The sequence below is a fragment of the Phocoena phocoena genome, chromosome 2 (assembly GCF_963924675.1).
Source record: "Phocoena phocoena chromosome 2, mPhoPho1.1, whole genome shotgun sequence".
Taxonomy (NCBI): Eukaryota; Metazoa; Chordata; class Mammalia; order Artiodactyla; family Phocoenidae; genus Phocoena; species Phocoena phocoena.
In genome coordinates, this window is record NC_089220.1 from 132,845,785 (window position 1) to 132,859,220 (window position 13,436).

The 13,436-nt window shown below is 52.4% G+C and overlaps 1 protein-coding gene across 1 annotated transcript in view; it reads left to right on the plus strand.

Moving 5' to 3' along the window:
* The window catches only part of RGMA (repulsive guidance molecule BMP co-receptor a), a 42,590-nt gene that overhangs the window by 12,900 nt on the left and 16,254 nt on the right, over nt 1–13,436 (plus strand). Inside the window, exon 2 of the mRNA XM_065871761.1 lies at nt 6,195–6,310. Within this exon, the coding sequence (XP_065727833.1) occupies nt 6,195–6,310 (116 nt within the window). The remainder of the gene's footprint in view (nt 1–6,194; nt 6,311–13,436) is intronic.

Below are 13,436 nucleotides of genomic sequence, written 5' to 3' on the forward strand. Positions count from 1 at the left end.
TAAATGTCCATAGATCATCTGGAGGAATGACTGGTTCCAGGTCTGCAGATGAAATGGTTCCAGGCTCTCCAGAGAGATGGCAAACAAATGGTGATTAACTGCAGGACCAGTTTATGAGTTTGCAAGAAGATACATATTAAGCTTTTGCAGGGGCAAGCCTCAGTTAATACATTTAGGAAAACAACCCAAATTACAAAAATAACGGACTGTGTCCAGTCTGTTTATAGCCCCCAAGGGATCTTGGGGGTCTTTGCAAAATGTTTGTTTGCCCAAGACTGTGCAGGACCAAGCGTTCAGAAATGGTATTGGAAACTAAGCCAAAAATAGTCTTCTCCCTGGGCTCTACCCAAACCTGGCAATTTTATGACCTTCTCCTAGAAACATGTCTCAAAACTGTAGAAAGGTGAGTAATCACCCAGGCAGAAGGCTTTCCTGAGAAGCTGGGCTGCTTTGTTCTTTAAGGACGTCAGTGTGGAAAGATGAAGCCAGAAAGGTGATGTGATCAAAGTCTATAAAACCTTAAAGGTTATGCAGAGATTGAGCAGCTCTGGTTCATCAAATCTGAGATGGACAGACCCAGTGTAGCCTTGAAGTTTGAAAGAGGATTTTGAGGGACAAATTACAAAGAAGGATTGGGTCCCACTCTGAGCTGTAAATGAAGCAACTGAGTTCCTCAAAATGTGGTATAGGGCAAAATTTTTTCAAAGGTGGAGAGTGGAGGGGATGGGAGTAGGCTCAAGGAATTTTGCCAGTAAATGGATAATGGATTAAGAGCCATCAACAACACATCCCTGCACTTCTGAGGATGGCTAAAATACTTCTTGGGACCAGTTGGACCTCAGCTTCCTCCTGATTGGTCAAGAATCTGTGCATAGATGTGAGAGGAACCAAAATCAAACCAGTTTCAGCAAAACAAGGACTTTGTTGGCTCCCATAGCTGGAGCAGGTCCTCGTGGAGCTCCGAGGAGCTAAGAAGGAGCTTCAGGGAGAACCATGTGCTGAAGAGTGGCATGGGGATGGTCAGCCCTGAAAATCGCCATCAGCCCCTGAAAAGCTCACCAGACACAGTGCAATTTTAGTATAAACAGTATGCCAACTCTGCAAACACAGCTTCAACCCACAACACTCATCAATACTCACCTTCCTGTCGGATTACTATCCCCAGACCCATCCTATGGAGGAATCAGAGATCAGAACTGGGAGCTCCCTCATGGCCACAGTCTCAGGACAGATTCTGATTGGTCATCTTGGGTCATGTGCCAGTCACTGCTTTAATGAAATCAATTATTAGGTTCTCTGTCTTGCCTGGACTTTAAGTCCAAGAGGATAAACTGATTGACTCATCCTGGGTCTTATGTGCACCCACGGTTGATGGAGGGTGATGGAACTTAGAACCTACAAGTCCCTACACATTAGTCACCCAGGAGAGCTGACTAAAAATGCTGATACCCAAGGCTCTACCTCCCGAGATCCAGATTCAGCTGCTCCGAGTGGGGCCTGGGCATTTGTATTATTGTTAAATCCCCCATGATGATCTCCCAAAAGAATATACCCCTCTCCTTTGTGAGGCTTTGGGTGGGGCTTCCAAGTGCTAAAAATGCACACCCTAGCAGAGCATGTGCTGGCCTTTCCCAGGCTCCTGCTTTCTCTTTCTGCAGCCTCACCTCTTTCTCCTATAGCCATCCTCAAGCTTTTCCAGCTCCTCAGGCAAGCCACACCTTGGTACATGGTTTCTTCAGTGTTCCTTCTACCTGGAAGCCCTGCCCTCCTCCTCCTCCCTTGCCCACCACCTTCCCCTGGTACATTCCCAACTGGGAAAACTTCCCTTCCCACGCTGCACCCCAGGCTGGGCTGGAGGCCCCTGGCGCCCGTGTTCTGTGCCTCCCCAACAGCATCTGTGTTATGCCTTATTGAAAGTGATTGTTAAGTTATCTGTCTTGACTTTAAGCCCAGTGTGGACTTGCACCATTGGAATGAAAAGCACATACAGCACGTCAGGGGTGGGGTTCGGTGTGCTTGGCTCTGCCATTTATTAGCTGGTAATTGGGTGAGTACTTAAACTCACTCAGCCTCAGTTTCTTCATCTGCAAAATGGGGATAGTAATAGAACCCACCTTAGCTTAAAGTGTCTAGAAATGTAAAGCACTTAGCCAGCACCTGATATAATGTAAGAGCACACTGAAACATGAGCCATTATTACTATCATTCTTAGTGAAAATGAATCCTTGAAGATACCTCGCAAGATACACCACCCTTTCGGTAAAGCCCTCCCCAGGTAGTTAGTTGTTCACTCCTCACCTCTGTTTTACCCCTCACCTTCCTCTAATATCTGTTTCTACTAGCAGTTCAAAGATAGGAGTTGTCTTATTGATTTCTTTATACCCCAGGGACTAGCATGTACTAGTCCTAAATATGTATTTATTGACTGATGACTCAGGCCCTGCATTTGAGAACACCCTGTTCATACCCAGAGGCAGGGGAAGCCAGACTCCTTCCCCACCGCTGCCCCTGGGAGGGCTTCAACCTTACGTAAACCTCGCCTTTCAGAAGCTCCCTGCTCCTTCATCACACAACCCCACCCCCCGAAAATGGAGAGGGAGAGATGGGGGGGCGAGGGTTCAGTGGTGGGGCCTCGACAGCCAGGACTGGCAGAAAGGGAACAGGAGCATGAAAAGGTCTCTGCCCCTCCGCCCAGGCTGCATCCAGGGGAAAATGCATAAGTGGTGAGACTCTATAACGAGAGCTGTCAGTCTGAAGTCAGCTACACTTTGCGGTACGCGTGCCTCTCACTGTAGTGGCCTCTCCCGTTGTGGAGCACAGGCTCTGGACGCGCAGACTCAGCGGCCATGGCTCACCGGCATGTGGGATCTTCCCAGACCAGGGCTCGAACCCGTGTCCCCTGCATCGGCAGGCAGACTCTCAACCACTGCGCCACCAGGGAAGCCCTGAAGTCAGCTACACTTTGATTTAAGTGAGTTTCTGTGGCAAATAGAGTGCTGAGTTCCAAAACCCAACATTTTAAGAATTTCTTATTTTTGCAAAGATTTGGGGAGTTGTCAATAAGCTGGTTGGTTTGGCCGGTATAGACAGATTCCTCAAGGTCAACACAACCTCATATTCCTCTATTTGTGGCTGGATTTCTCTTCATAGTCTAAACTGTGTAAAAGCCAAATCTCTACTTCTGTGATGTCCAAATTCAGCCTCACACATTTCTCCTCTGAGAAGGAAGCCCTTTTCGTCCCTTTCCCAAATGATTTGCTTATGCCGTAGGAATTGGATCTCCTCCCAAAATGACAGCCAGTCCCCTGGCCGGAAGGCTGGGGAGCTCCCATGGCCCAGTGCCCCTCCCAGATTGTACAGGCACACCTCATTTTATTGTGCTTTGTAGATACTGCTTTTTTTTTTTTTTTTAATTGAAGGCCTGTGGCAACCCTGTATCCAGTAAGTTTATCCATGCCATTTTCCCAACAGCATTTGCTCACTTTGTGTCTCTGTGTCACATTTGGGTAATTCTCTCAATATTTCAAACTTTTTCTTTATTGTTCTGTCTGTTATGTGATCAGTGATCTTTGATGTTAACTCTTGCAAAATGATTCCAGCTCGCTGAAGGCTCAGATGATGGTTAGCATTTTTTAGCAATAAAGTTTTTTAAATTAAGGCATGTATACTGTTTTTTAGACATAATGTTATTGCACACTTAACAGACTACAGTATAATGTAAACATAACTTTGATATGCACTGGGAAGCAAAAAAATGTGTGGGACTTGCTTATTGCATTAGTTGCTTTATTGCGGTAGCCTGGAATGGAACCCTCAATATCTCCAGGGGATGCTTGTATTCAGTTGCAGTCTTGGGGTGACAGTATTATCAGCCTGCCCCTTACAGACGAAGAAACTGAGGTGTAGAGGCTGCAGCCAAAGGTCCACACTCTTGGGCAAGGACAGCACCGGGAGGGCCTGCTTCTAGGCCTTCTGAAGCCTGCACAGCCTCTCTGCTGGATCCTAAGCCACGTTCTACGACCCAGAGATGCTGCGGCTGTGGTGGTGGTGAATTTACAGTCGGGGCTGCTGGGAATACTAATGGATCCTTTCTCTCTCATTAGCGAGAAGCTTTAGAACTAACTTGTGTAAGGCAGGATCTAGCAAAGGGTGTTCATTGGTGGACCTCAAAGGTGCGTGTGTGCAGTCTGGCTCTGTGCCTGCCTCAGTGTGCCAGGGCTGCCCTGTGATTCTAGAGAATAAATGGTGGATCTGGCTCCCGGATGGGCCAAGCCTGAGAGGAATGCGAACCGCGATCTGGATTTTGAGGTGGTGGCCTTTCACTGGACAAACCTGTAGCATTTTGCCAACGGGGGCTTAAAATGAATCCCGGTTTGGGGGAATGATAATTAGACAGAGCCTGTTGGACTGAGACCCACATTTTTTTTTTTTTCTTTTTCTTTTCTGTATGCGGGCCTCTCACTGTTGTGGCCTCTCCCATTGCGGAGCACAGGCTCTGGACGCGCAGGTTCAGCGGCCATGGCTCACGGGCCCAGCCGCTCCGCGGCATGTGGGATCTCCCCGGACCGGGGAACGAACCCGTGTCCCCTGCATCGGCAGGCGGACTCTCAACCACTGCACCACCAGGGAAGCCCCGTGAGACCCACATTTTTGAGGGAAATACGGTGGCACCCCAAACTGTAAAGCCAGCAGTAGCCATCACGGCATTTTGCCCTGAGGAAACAACAGCTTGTTTTTGCCCCATGGTACGGTGCTTGAGGCATTAGTCCCCTTTCGTACTTGTTTTGTAGAAGCCAGATTCAGAAGTATTACTGCTTTGGGTTCCATCTACAGACCTAGGGTCCTCTTCCCCTAGCCCAAAGCTTTCTCCTTCAGAGCTTCACTCCCCTGCCAGCAGGCAGAGTCCTAAATGCAGACGCAGCCCTGCGGCCTCTGTGGCCTTCAGCAAGTGAGGAGTGCCATAGTGCTTAAAAGAAACATCTAAATTGGATAAAAACTCAGAATTTTTTCCAAAGAACCAGATGAGTTGGCTTGGAAGTGAGGTGAGGGGGGCCAAAGGAGCAATTGGTTTGACTAAAAACACTTGCTCTGGCGTATTTGTGTTCCATCCAAAAGATGCTTCTCAGGGGAAGTGACCAGTTTTAAATATCCCAACAGCGGCAGGAGAGCTGCGGGGCCTAGGGAATCTTGGGGAGGAGACATTTTGCTCCTGGAAAAATAAGTGACCAAGTTAAAGGAAGTCACCACCCTGATGCTCTCCCAAGAGCGGCCTTGGTGGCCTTGCCCTGGTAGCGCGGAGCGTCCAGGCCCTGCGCACCGCGAGGCCCGCTGCATCCACACCTCCTGGGGTGGCAGCTGCCCTGCCGCCTCCGTCAGGCTCTTAGGCCCCCGACTCCGGAGCGCGGCCAGTACGAGTCCTGGGGCAGCAGCGAGGTGCCTGGAGGGGATGCTGGAGGTGGCCGAACCCCGGCGGGGTGGGTGGCCCGGGGCCAAGGTGGGGGGGGAGGTAGGGAGGGAGCCTCGAGGTGCTTTAGTGGCCGACATCCATTGGGCCATCCCGCCCAACCCCGGACAACTCGGAAGCGGATTTTTCAGCCTCCTGCACTGGAGACACATCTGAGTGAGAGCAATGAGTCGGGGTGTCGGTGGCGTCTTCGGAACAGCAGTCTAGTTGTAAAGGGATCCTGGGGTTTTTCTCCAAGCTCAGTTTCTACTTGTTGGATACGTGTAGGGAAGATGGGGGAAGGGGGCGCGGCCGTCCTTGCTCTTTGCCGGCCTTGGCTGTCCCGGGGCATTTGGGCCTTTTCTGCGTGGAAAGCCGCGGGGTTCGGGGAGCCGGGGCGCGCCCACCGTCCTCCAGCCCTGGGTTCCCCAGGTCCCCGCGGCCTGCACCGCAGCCCGGCCGCCTCGGTCCCCGCCCAGCTCTTCTCCCCCAGCCCCCAGCGGGCCGGGCTGAAACCCGAGCGCGAGGGGGCGGAACGCGAGGCGGCTGGGGCAGCGGGGCCGCGCCGACATTGGAGGCGAACTGGGTGATGGATGGCGAGGGAGGGGCGCGCGGGGAGGGGGGGCGCGCCGGGCGCCCGCGGCCGAGATGGACCGAGCCTCCCGGCTCGCTGCTCCCGCCGGCGGAGCGAGGCTGCCCTTTCTCCGCAGCGTGATTTATTTTCTTCTTTTCTTCTGAACTCTTCTTCCAGGGAGAGGCTAGTGGTAACAGGCCGAGCTGGATGGATGGGTATGGGGAGAGGGGCAGGACCTTCAGCCCTGGGATTCTGGCCGACCTTCGCCTTCCTTCTCTGCAGCTTCCCCGCAGGTAAGGCACTGCCCCCGACCCGGGGACAGCCGGCCGGGCGCGCGGGGCCCGTTCCCCGGGTCTCCTCGCAGCGCCGGGCCACAGGTCGGCGAGTCGGAGCTCAAGTTCGCCGGCCCCCCGCCTCCCATTTCCACGCGTCTTTGTTTCTCCCGCGTCCCGCCGAAGGCGCGATGGATGCGGCAGTGGGGACCTGGGGGAACCCCTCCCAGGCTATAATGAAAAAGAGCCAGGCGGGGAGGTCGCAGGCGCCGGGGACGTCTCCCAACTTCCGAGAAAAAGGGGATACCGGGATGCGCCCCTTAGGGGCCCCCGAGAAGGGGGAGAAGAGGAGGCACGGACTCGGAGCAGAGGGCACTTTCTCCAGCTCCTCGCCCAGCAGTTTGCAAACCTGCCGGGTGCCCAGGGGTGGAGCTGGGGGCGCCCCTGAGGTCCCAGGCCTGACCCGGACCGCCCCCTCCCGCGGGACCCCGTCCCTCCCCCTCGCGCTCGCCCACGCGGGGAAGCCCACGGACTGGGCTTCGAAGGGCCCTTATTCCTGTTTGATAACATTCCGCGTCGCCCCCTGTTTGTTTTTATTGCGTCAGAAAGGGAGAGAATTTCAGAATTAAAGCTGAAAAAGCCCATCTGTTTCCAATGAATCCCCCATAGTTTTTCACAATGTTTTTGGCAGATCGCTGCTTTCAAATTCCTCCGAGCCCGGACCTCTTGTTTTTGTTGGGGGAAGGGAAACCAACTCCACAGAGAAGCATTTGTTCCTTCCCAAACGCTCCAGTTTCTTTACTTTTTTTTTTTCCCCCTTTCGGAGGGGGAGGGGGAAGGCACGAAACTTAAATCCCGGGTCTGTTTTCCTTATAATGTTTCGAGAAAGTTTATTCCATTTTTGCCATATGCTACTCACAGCCTCGAAATGCCAGTTAAACCCTCTGTACCCATTTTCCCCTTGCTAAAAATACAAATAAACCCAGCGTCACGGGTCAAATGCTCGCCGATGCAAGGCGAGATTTCCCGGCTGTTTCCATTGTGCTGCGGGATGCCGAGGTGTCTTTTTTGCAAAAATGAGAGCCTGTTTCGCTCCGCAGGCGGAACGGATCCGCAGCCGCAGCGCTCTACGGAGCTCTGCAAGAAAGGACTTGAGTTAGACCGGGATTGGGTTGTTTTGTTTTGCTCCTCAGCCAACTGGGTTTCAGGAACTGGCAGAACTGGGCAGTCCGGACTCGGCCTGGCTGTAAGTTGGGGCTCCCGGTGGGAGGACATGCAAGGCAGCTGTAAGGGAGGAGGAATCCGTTTACTTTCCCGCCCCAGCCCTGCTCCGGGGCCCCCCAAAACCCACCCGGCCCCGCGCGCCCCAAAGGCGTCCCCGGAGAGTCGCAACCTGCTCGCAGCCTTGTATTCCATTGGGGATGCCCCGGCCAAAGACAAAATGGGGGGGTGTCAATGCCTTACAGAGCCTTTAGACCCCTTGCACCCTCGCCCCAGAATATTACAACCTCCGTAGAGGGTCAAGCAGCAAGGAGTCCTACTCTCCCTCCCTTTTTTTTTTTTTTTAAGGCAGTTTCCCCACCTATAGAAGGTTCTGGCTGAAAGGCTGATTTGGGTCCCTCCCAAGAACTAAGAAACTAAAATTTGAAATGATCCTCTTAAAAAAAGAAATCCCCCTTTTAGAGATGCAGCAGTTTGTACTGTGTGTGCATCTCGGTTTGGTCCAGATAAAGATCCAGCCCATTGGAAGTTTTATCAGATGGGTTGATAAATGGCTTTTGTCCCTTAGCTGCCATGGGGGATGTGATCTCAGCTTGGAGCTGAAATTGAGAAGGGGGGCTTAGAAGCCCTTAAAACAACACCTTCCCGCTCTTAAAGCGGCAGCACTTGTTAACTTCTTGGGCTGGAGGGAGAGGAAGGGAAGGGCTGGCAGGAAGTACTCAGAGGTAGGAGGGAGCTGTCAGGGCTGGGTGGTGGAGTTTTGCTGTTTTCATTTCTCCATCTTAAAAACTTTATTTTAAAAGTCTCCCCCATAGTCTGAGGAAAGCTGGTGGGTTATAGAATTCATAACCCGAATTCCATCACTTGTTTCCAAGAAGCCCATTTCTTTTTGGCTTCAAGGCTGGTAACTAAAACCTGGCAGATAGAGCAGATAGCTGTTGCGCTGTCATGCCAACTGGCTAATGTTTCTTCTAATTTGAGGCCTTGACAGCCGCATTTAGTCAAAATTGCCCACCTTGCTGAAAACTGAGCTTCCAGTATGCCCGCATGAAATAATACACTGGGGGCTCTGGAAACGTGTGTGCTCCAGAAACCTGGGTCAAGAAGACGGTTTCTTAAGAGATGAAATGGGTCATTTCCACCACAAAGAGGTGGACTGTCGCCAGAGGGGCTGCTTGGGGATCAAGTCAGAGAACCTGCAGGTCTGGTGGGCAGCTGGGTGGGCGTTAGAGGAAAAAAAAAAAAAAAGAAAGCACTGGAGACAGTCAGGGGCCCTGTGTGCCAGCCCCTCCCTCTAAAGACAGGTGGAATCTGGCTGGAGCAGCCTCGTGAAAGCATAGGCTTGTTCAGTGCTAGTCGACTTGAATGGCTTCCAGGAGTAAACCCATAGGAGTGCAAATTAAATTGGACATAGTTATGTGGAGAAAGATGCCTTAACCTCTGCTAGACTGAGAGGGTTTGTGTCTTTTGAGAGTGTTTACATGTACTCAGCATGCGTGGCACACCTCCTGTGGTCCTGACACAGGGACAGCATTCGGGGCCCTCATCTGAGCAAGGTTGGCGTCCGCCTTCAGTCCTGGTGGAAGGACAGGGGCTATCAGGGTGTCTGCATGGACCATGCTGTGCCTTCAGCAGATGGACAGAGTGGCCACTGCTGTGGTCTAGCTGGGAGGGGGGCGTGGCAGGAGGCCAAGAAAGGCTTCTTGGGAGAGTCTTTCACTAACAGCGTCTGCTTCAAAACACAATTAATAGATACTTTTTTAAAGTTTAAAACCACCCTGGCTTAATAAAACATTTCTAAGAGGAACCCGTCAAAGTCACATGTTGTAGACATGCTGGCATGCTTCCCATTGGCTACATATGGATGCTATACTCCAGCTTGGTGGTTCTCAAAATGTGGTCCTTGGGCCGGCAGCATCAACCTCCTCCCTCCCCCCCACCCCAGGAACTTGTTAGAAACCTACCGAAGCTGATGTTCTGGGGGTGGGATGTACAGTCTGTACTGTAACAGGCCTTCCAGAGGGTTCTGATGCACCTCAAGTGTGAGGACCACTGTTCTAAAAATTATTGCCCTGGGCCTTTCTTTTTTCCTCTTTCCCCTTCCTTTTAAACCACAGCTGTCTTAGAAAGATTAGTCCTCAGTGGGGAAACTAAGGCTTGCAGAGACCCAAGTCCTCTGCAGTATCCAAGTACACCTGTGTCATTGTAGAGATGAGAATATTTATCTCGGAGCTGCTATTCAAAAACGTACAAGCAAGTCAACCTACTTACCATGTTATTGTCCTTCCAGTAGGACTTTGTGTCCCAGAGGGAAAGACTGAAATGAGTCCCACTGCAAGAGCAGCGTCAGCCAGTAGGCTGGTGCGTGCCACACCAAGGGGCCTGCAGGGCAGAGCCCTGGCTCCCAGGGAGGGCGGGATGTAAAATCCTGCAGATGGTTGGTCCCTTTGGCCCTGAGGATGAGTTGGAGAGTAAGGAGAGGATCTGTGGTCTTCTGGTTTAAGAAGGGAAACCTCTGCAAGGTTGGAGGAATTGCTAGCAGTCACCCCAGTGCCCAAAGGAGAACTGGGGAGAGGTGATCCATGGGCTCAGATAAGGTTGCTCCATGAGATGGGGAACTGGGGTCCCGGGTCTCTGTGGAGGTGAGAGGATCGCGTGGGGACCACTTTACATGTTGGAGGTCATATGGTTCCTGCTAAAATTTCCCTCTCGGGTGCAATGTTCAAGGCCCTCAGCAGAAGTGGGCAGAAAACCCCAATTTGTGTTTGGTTGAGTGATTGGGGGTACCATGCCGTTGTAATGCCTGGCTACACTCAACCTGCCTAAAACTGAAGGCGCTGTTTCTTCTAGGGTAACCAACTCATCTCAGTGGACCCAGGACTTTCCACTGTTTTAAAATTGAGAGTCCCGTGTCTTTAGAAGCCCTCTGAGTCCTGGGCACACCTGGATGATGGGTCTTCCTAGACTCTCCTCCTGTCCCCTGGACTAGTGCCTGGCCTGTGTCTGTTAGACCCCACTGCCCAGAACCGTGAAGTCCTGGGTGTGAAGTGGCCTCTCCCTTCTGTCCGTTCACCCGGCGCTGGGCCTCCTTCCTCCACCCTTTCCTGCCTGTTCCCTTTGTCACCTGCAAGCAGCTGAGCTTGGACCTGCCTCCCAGGTGCCCCACCCTCACGCTCCAAGTTGCCAAATGAATCGCTCTAAAACTCCTGCTCAGGCACTCACAGCTCTCTGTGGGCCTCTTTGGAGCATGCAGAAGAGAGGACCCTCTGGCATCTGGTCCCACACTCATCCCTGGCCTCATTCCCTGGCATGTCCCCAGGCTCCAGGTCCCTCCAGGTCTCCCCATACTCTGTCACCACCCACCATACCTTAACGGTGGGCAGCCCCCAGGCCTTGCTGAGGCCCCTGCCCAGTTTGGAATGGGAATGCCCACTAGATTAAAGCCCAAGGCCAGTGCCATCTGTTGGGGTCCAGTGCCGCCCCTCCAGTGACCTGGGTACCTGTCACCTTGGCTCCTGACGCCTGTGCTTCCTCTTGGCCTTGTTGCTTCCTGGGTCTTGGGTTTTTAGTCCTCTTCTAAATCACTGGAGCTGTTCATAAGGGCAGGAGCCCCATTTCCTGTTTCTTTATACCCTTCTCTTTGCACCCCAAACACACCCGGCACAGTCCTGGAAACTACAGGACCCTTGGGTTTTTTTGTGTGTCTGTTTGTTTCCTGCTCAACAGACAGAGACCACAGGGTTGGGGTGGGGGATGTCCAGATACCCCAATCTTTTTTTCAAAAAATGTGTTTCTGCTTATAAAGACAATACTCATTTTTAAATCTAAAGACCGAAAAGGATAAATAAGAAAATGAAAATAACGCAAATTCCGACCTCCCACAGACTACCATCGCTCATTGACATACATGAATAATCTTCAAGACGGAATACCTTCATGTTATTTTCTCCAAAATATGATCATTTGAAGAACGACAGTTTTTAAAGCACTTCCATTTATTGAGTGGCCGCATATACCAGGCACTCTGCTAAATATTTGAAATATGTCACCTCACGAGATGGTCACCCCTCCCCTGTGAGCATCATTCCCTCTGTATCGATGAGGAACCAGAGGGTCAGAGAGGTTGCCTGACATCGCACAACTTAGTGGCAGAGCCAGGAGTACAGCCCAGACCCCTGCCCTTTTCCATATACCAGATTTTGGGTAAACACTCGTTAAACGCACTACGTAGCATTTTACACTTTGAGCTATGTAGCGTATAAGGCTTTAAGGTGGGGGGAAAAGAATAAGAGACTTTGGAGATATAATTAGACAGCAGAATGAAGAGTGACCACACTCTTCCATGGATCTCACATTGTTGCCTCTTCCCAAAGGCCCTCTCTGCTCCCTATCTACCCCTGCCTTAGCATTCCAAAGCACATGCCACCCAGCCGTAGGCTGGGAAAACAACTTTGGCAGAGCTGTCATGGTGCAAATTTTCCCAAGTCAGATTTGTGTCTTTGGGGTTTTGCTTATTTATTCATTTCACTCACCACTTCACCTGGGCAGTCAGAATACCGAGACGCCTGTTAAAGTGATCCCTCTGCGCCCAAGTGTCTGCAGAAAGGAGCCCATTATTGTTCCCCATGCTGAGGAATGTTCCATGAACACGGGCTCACGCTCGTGTGTGCACCAGCCAGGCGTGTGCCTTCCCAGTGCGTGAGGAAGGTGGAGGAAGGCCTGCCTGCAGATGGAAGTGGAGGAGAAAAGCCACTTCAAATGAATTTTGACCCGGAGCAGCCAAGCAAATGAGCCCAGGGTTACTAGAAGCAGAACCAGAATGGAAAATTGTCACCTCTAGAGCCAGTCCTAGACTCAGGAAAAGGGGTTATGCCTCCAAGTAGGCCCTGAAAAGTGATGTCTTTGCCCATATACCATCCTTCTCGTGGAACCCAGAGTCGCTTAGTTCTCTGCCCTAAGGCAGGGTGGTCTTGGCATGGAATCCTGTGCCCGGCCCCTGCCGCGCCATGGGCCCCTCTAACCCAGAGGAGCCCTCAGCTGCCTGACTGACAGGGCTGCTTGTGGCCTTGGGCCCGAGGGTGAGCACATGTGCTTTTTCACGTTCTCTCGGCTGTTGATCTGGCTCCGTGTGGCCCCAGTGGGTGTACCCTTTTCCTTGGCACTTGGCCTGGTTTCTTGCAGCGACTTGGCACGTGTGGAGGCTGGGACAGAGCAGCCTGGCTGGGTGTGACGAGGGGGCAGCGCCTCCTGCCTCAGCTTGGTGAGTGGCACTCGGCCACCTGTGCCCACACTTAGCAGTGAGTTAACCACTGCTCCCCCATCTCCCCTCCTCCACTCCCTAAGCCAATGCAGGTTCTCTGAGAAGCTTCCTCCTGCCCCGGGCTTTCTTCTCGGGTAGGCAGGTCCCTATAGGAAGCCCCCGAGAAAAGTCCCAGTGCTCTCAAGGGGCGAGAGACACTTTGGAGTCACGGGCTAGGTCGGTTCCTTGGAACATTCTTAGGCTGAACTGGGAGGAATGCCTCTGAGGAAAGCTGATCACTTCTGGCTGCCTGTGGGTTAAGTAAGGTAGGGTCGGCTGCACCTGGTGAAAAATCCAGTCCCTCACCTGGGTGTGTTCCTCTCGGTATCTGACGCGAGACACCTGGATGGATCGACACAAACCCGGCAGCCACAGGCATCTCTCAAGCAAAGAGACTCCAGAACACTGCCACGGCGAGAACTTGCCAAATTCTGGCGCTAGATCCATCCACTGTCCCCTCCCAGCTTCGGTGCTAAGGGACAGGAGAGGGTGGAGAGTGGTCCGCTGCTTCTGCTGCTGGTGCCCAGCCTGGGTCTCCCACTGGGCGCAAGCACATTTCCCACCTCTTTTGGGACCCACATCCCAACTCGTTGCTAAGAGACGAGCCCCAGCATCGGCGCTGCCTGG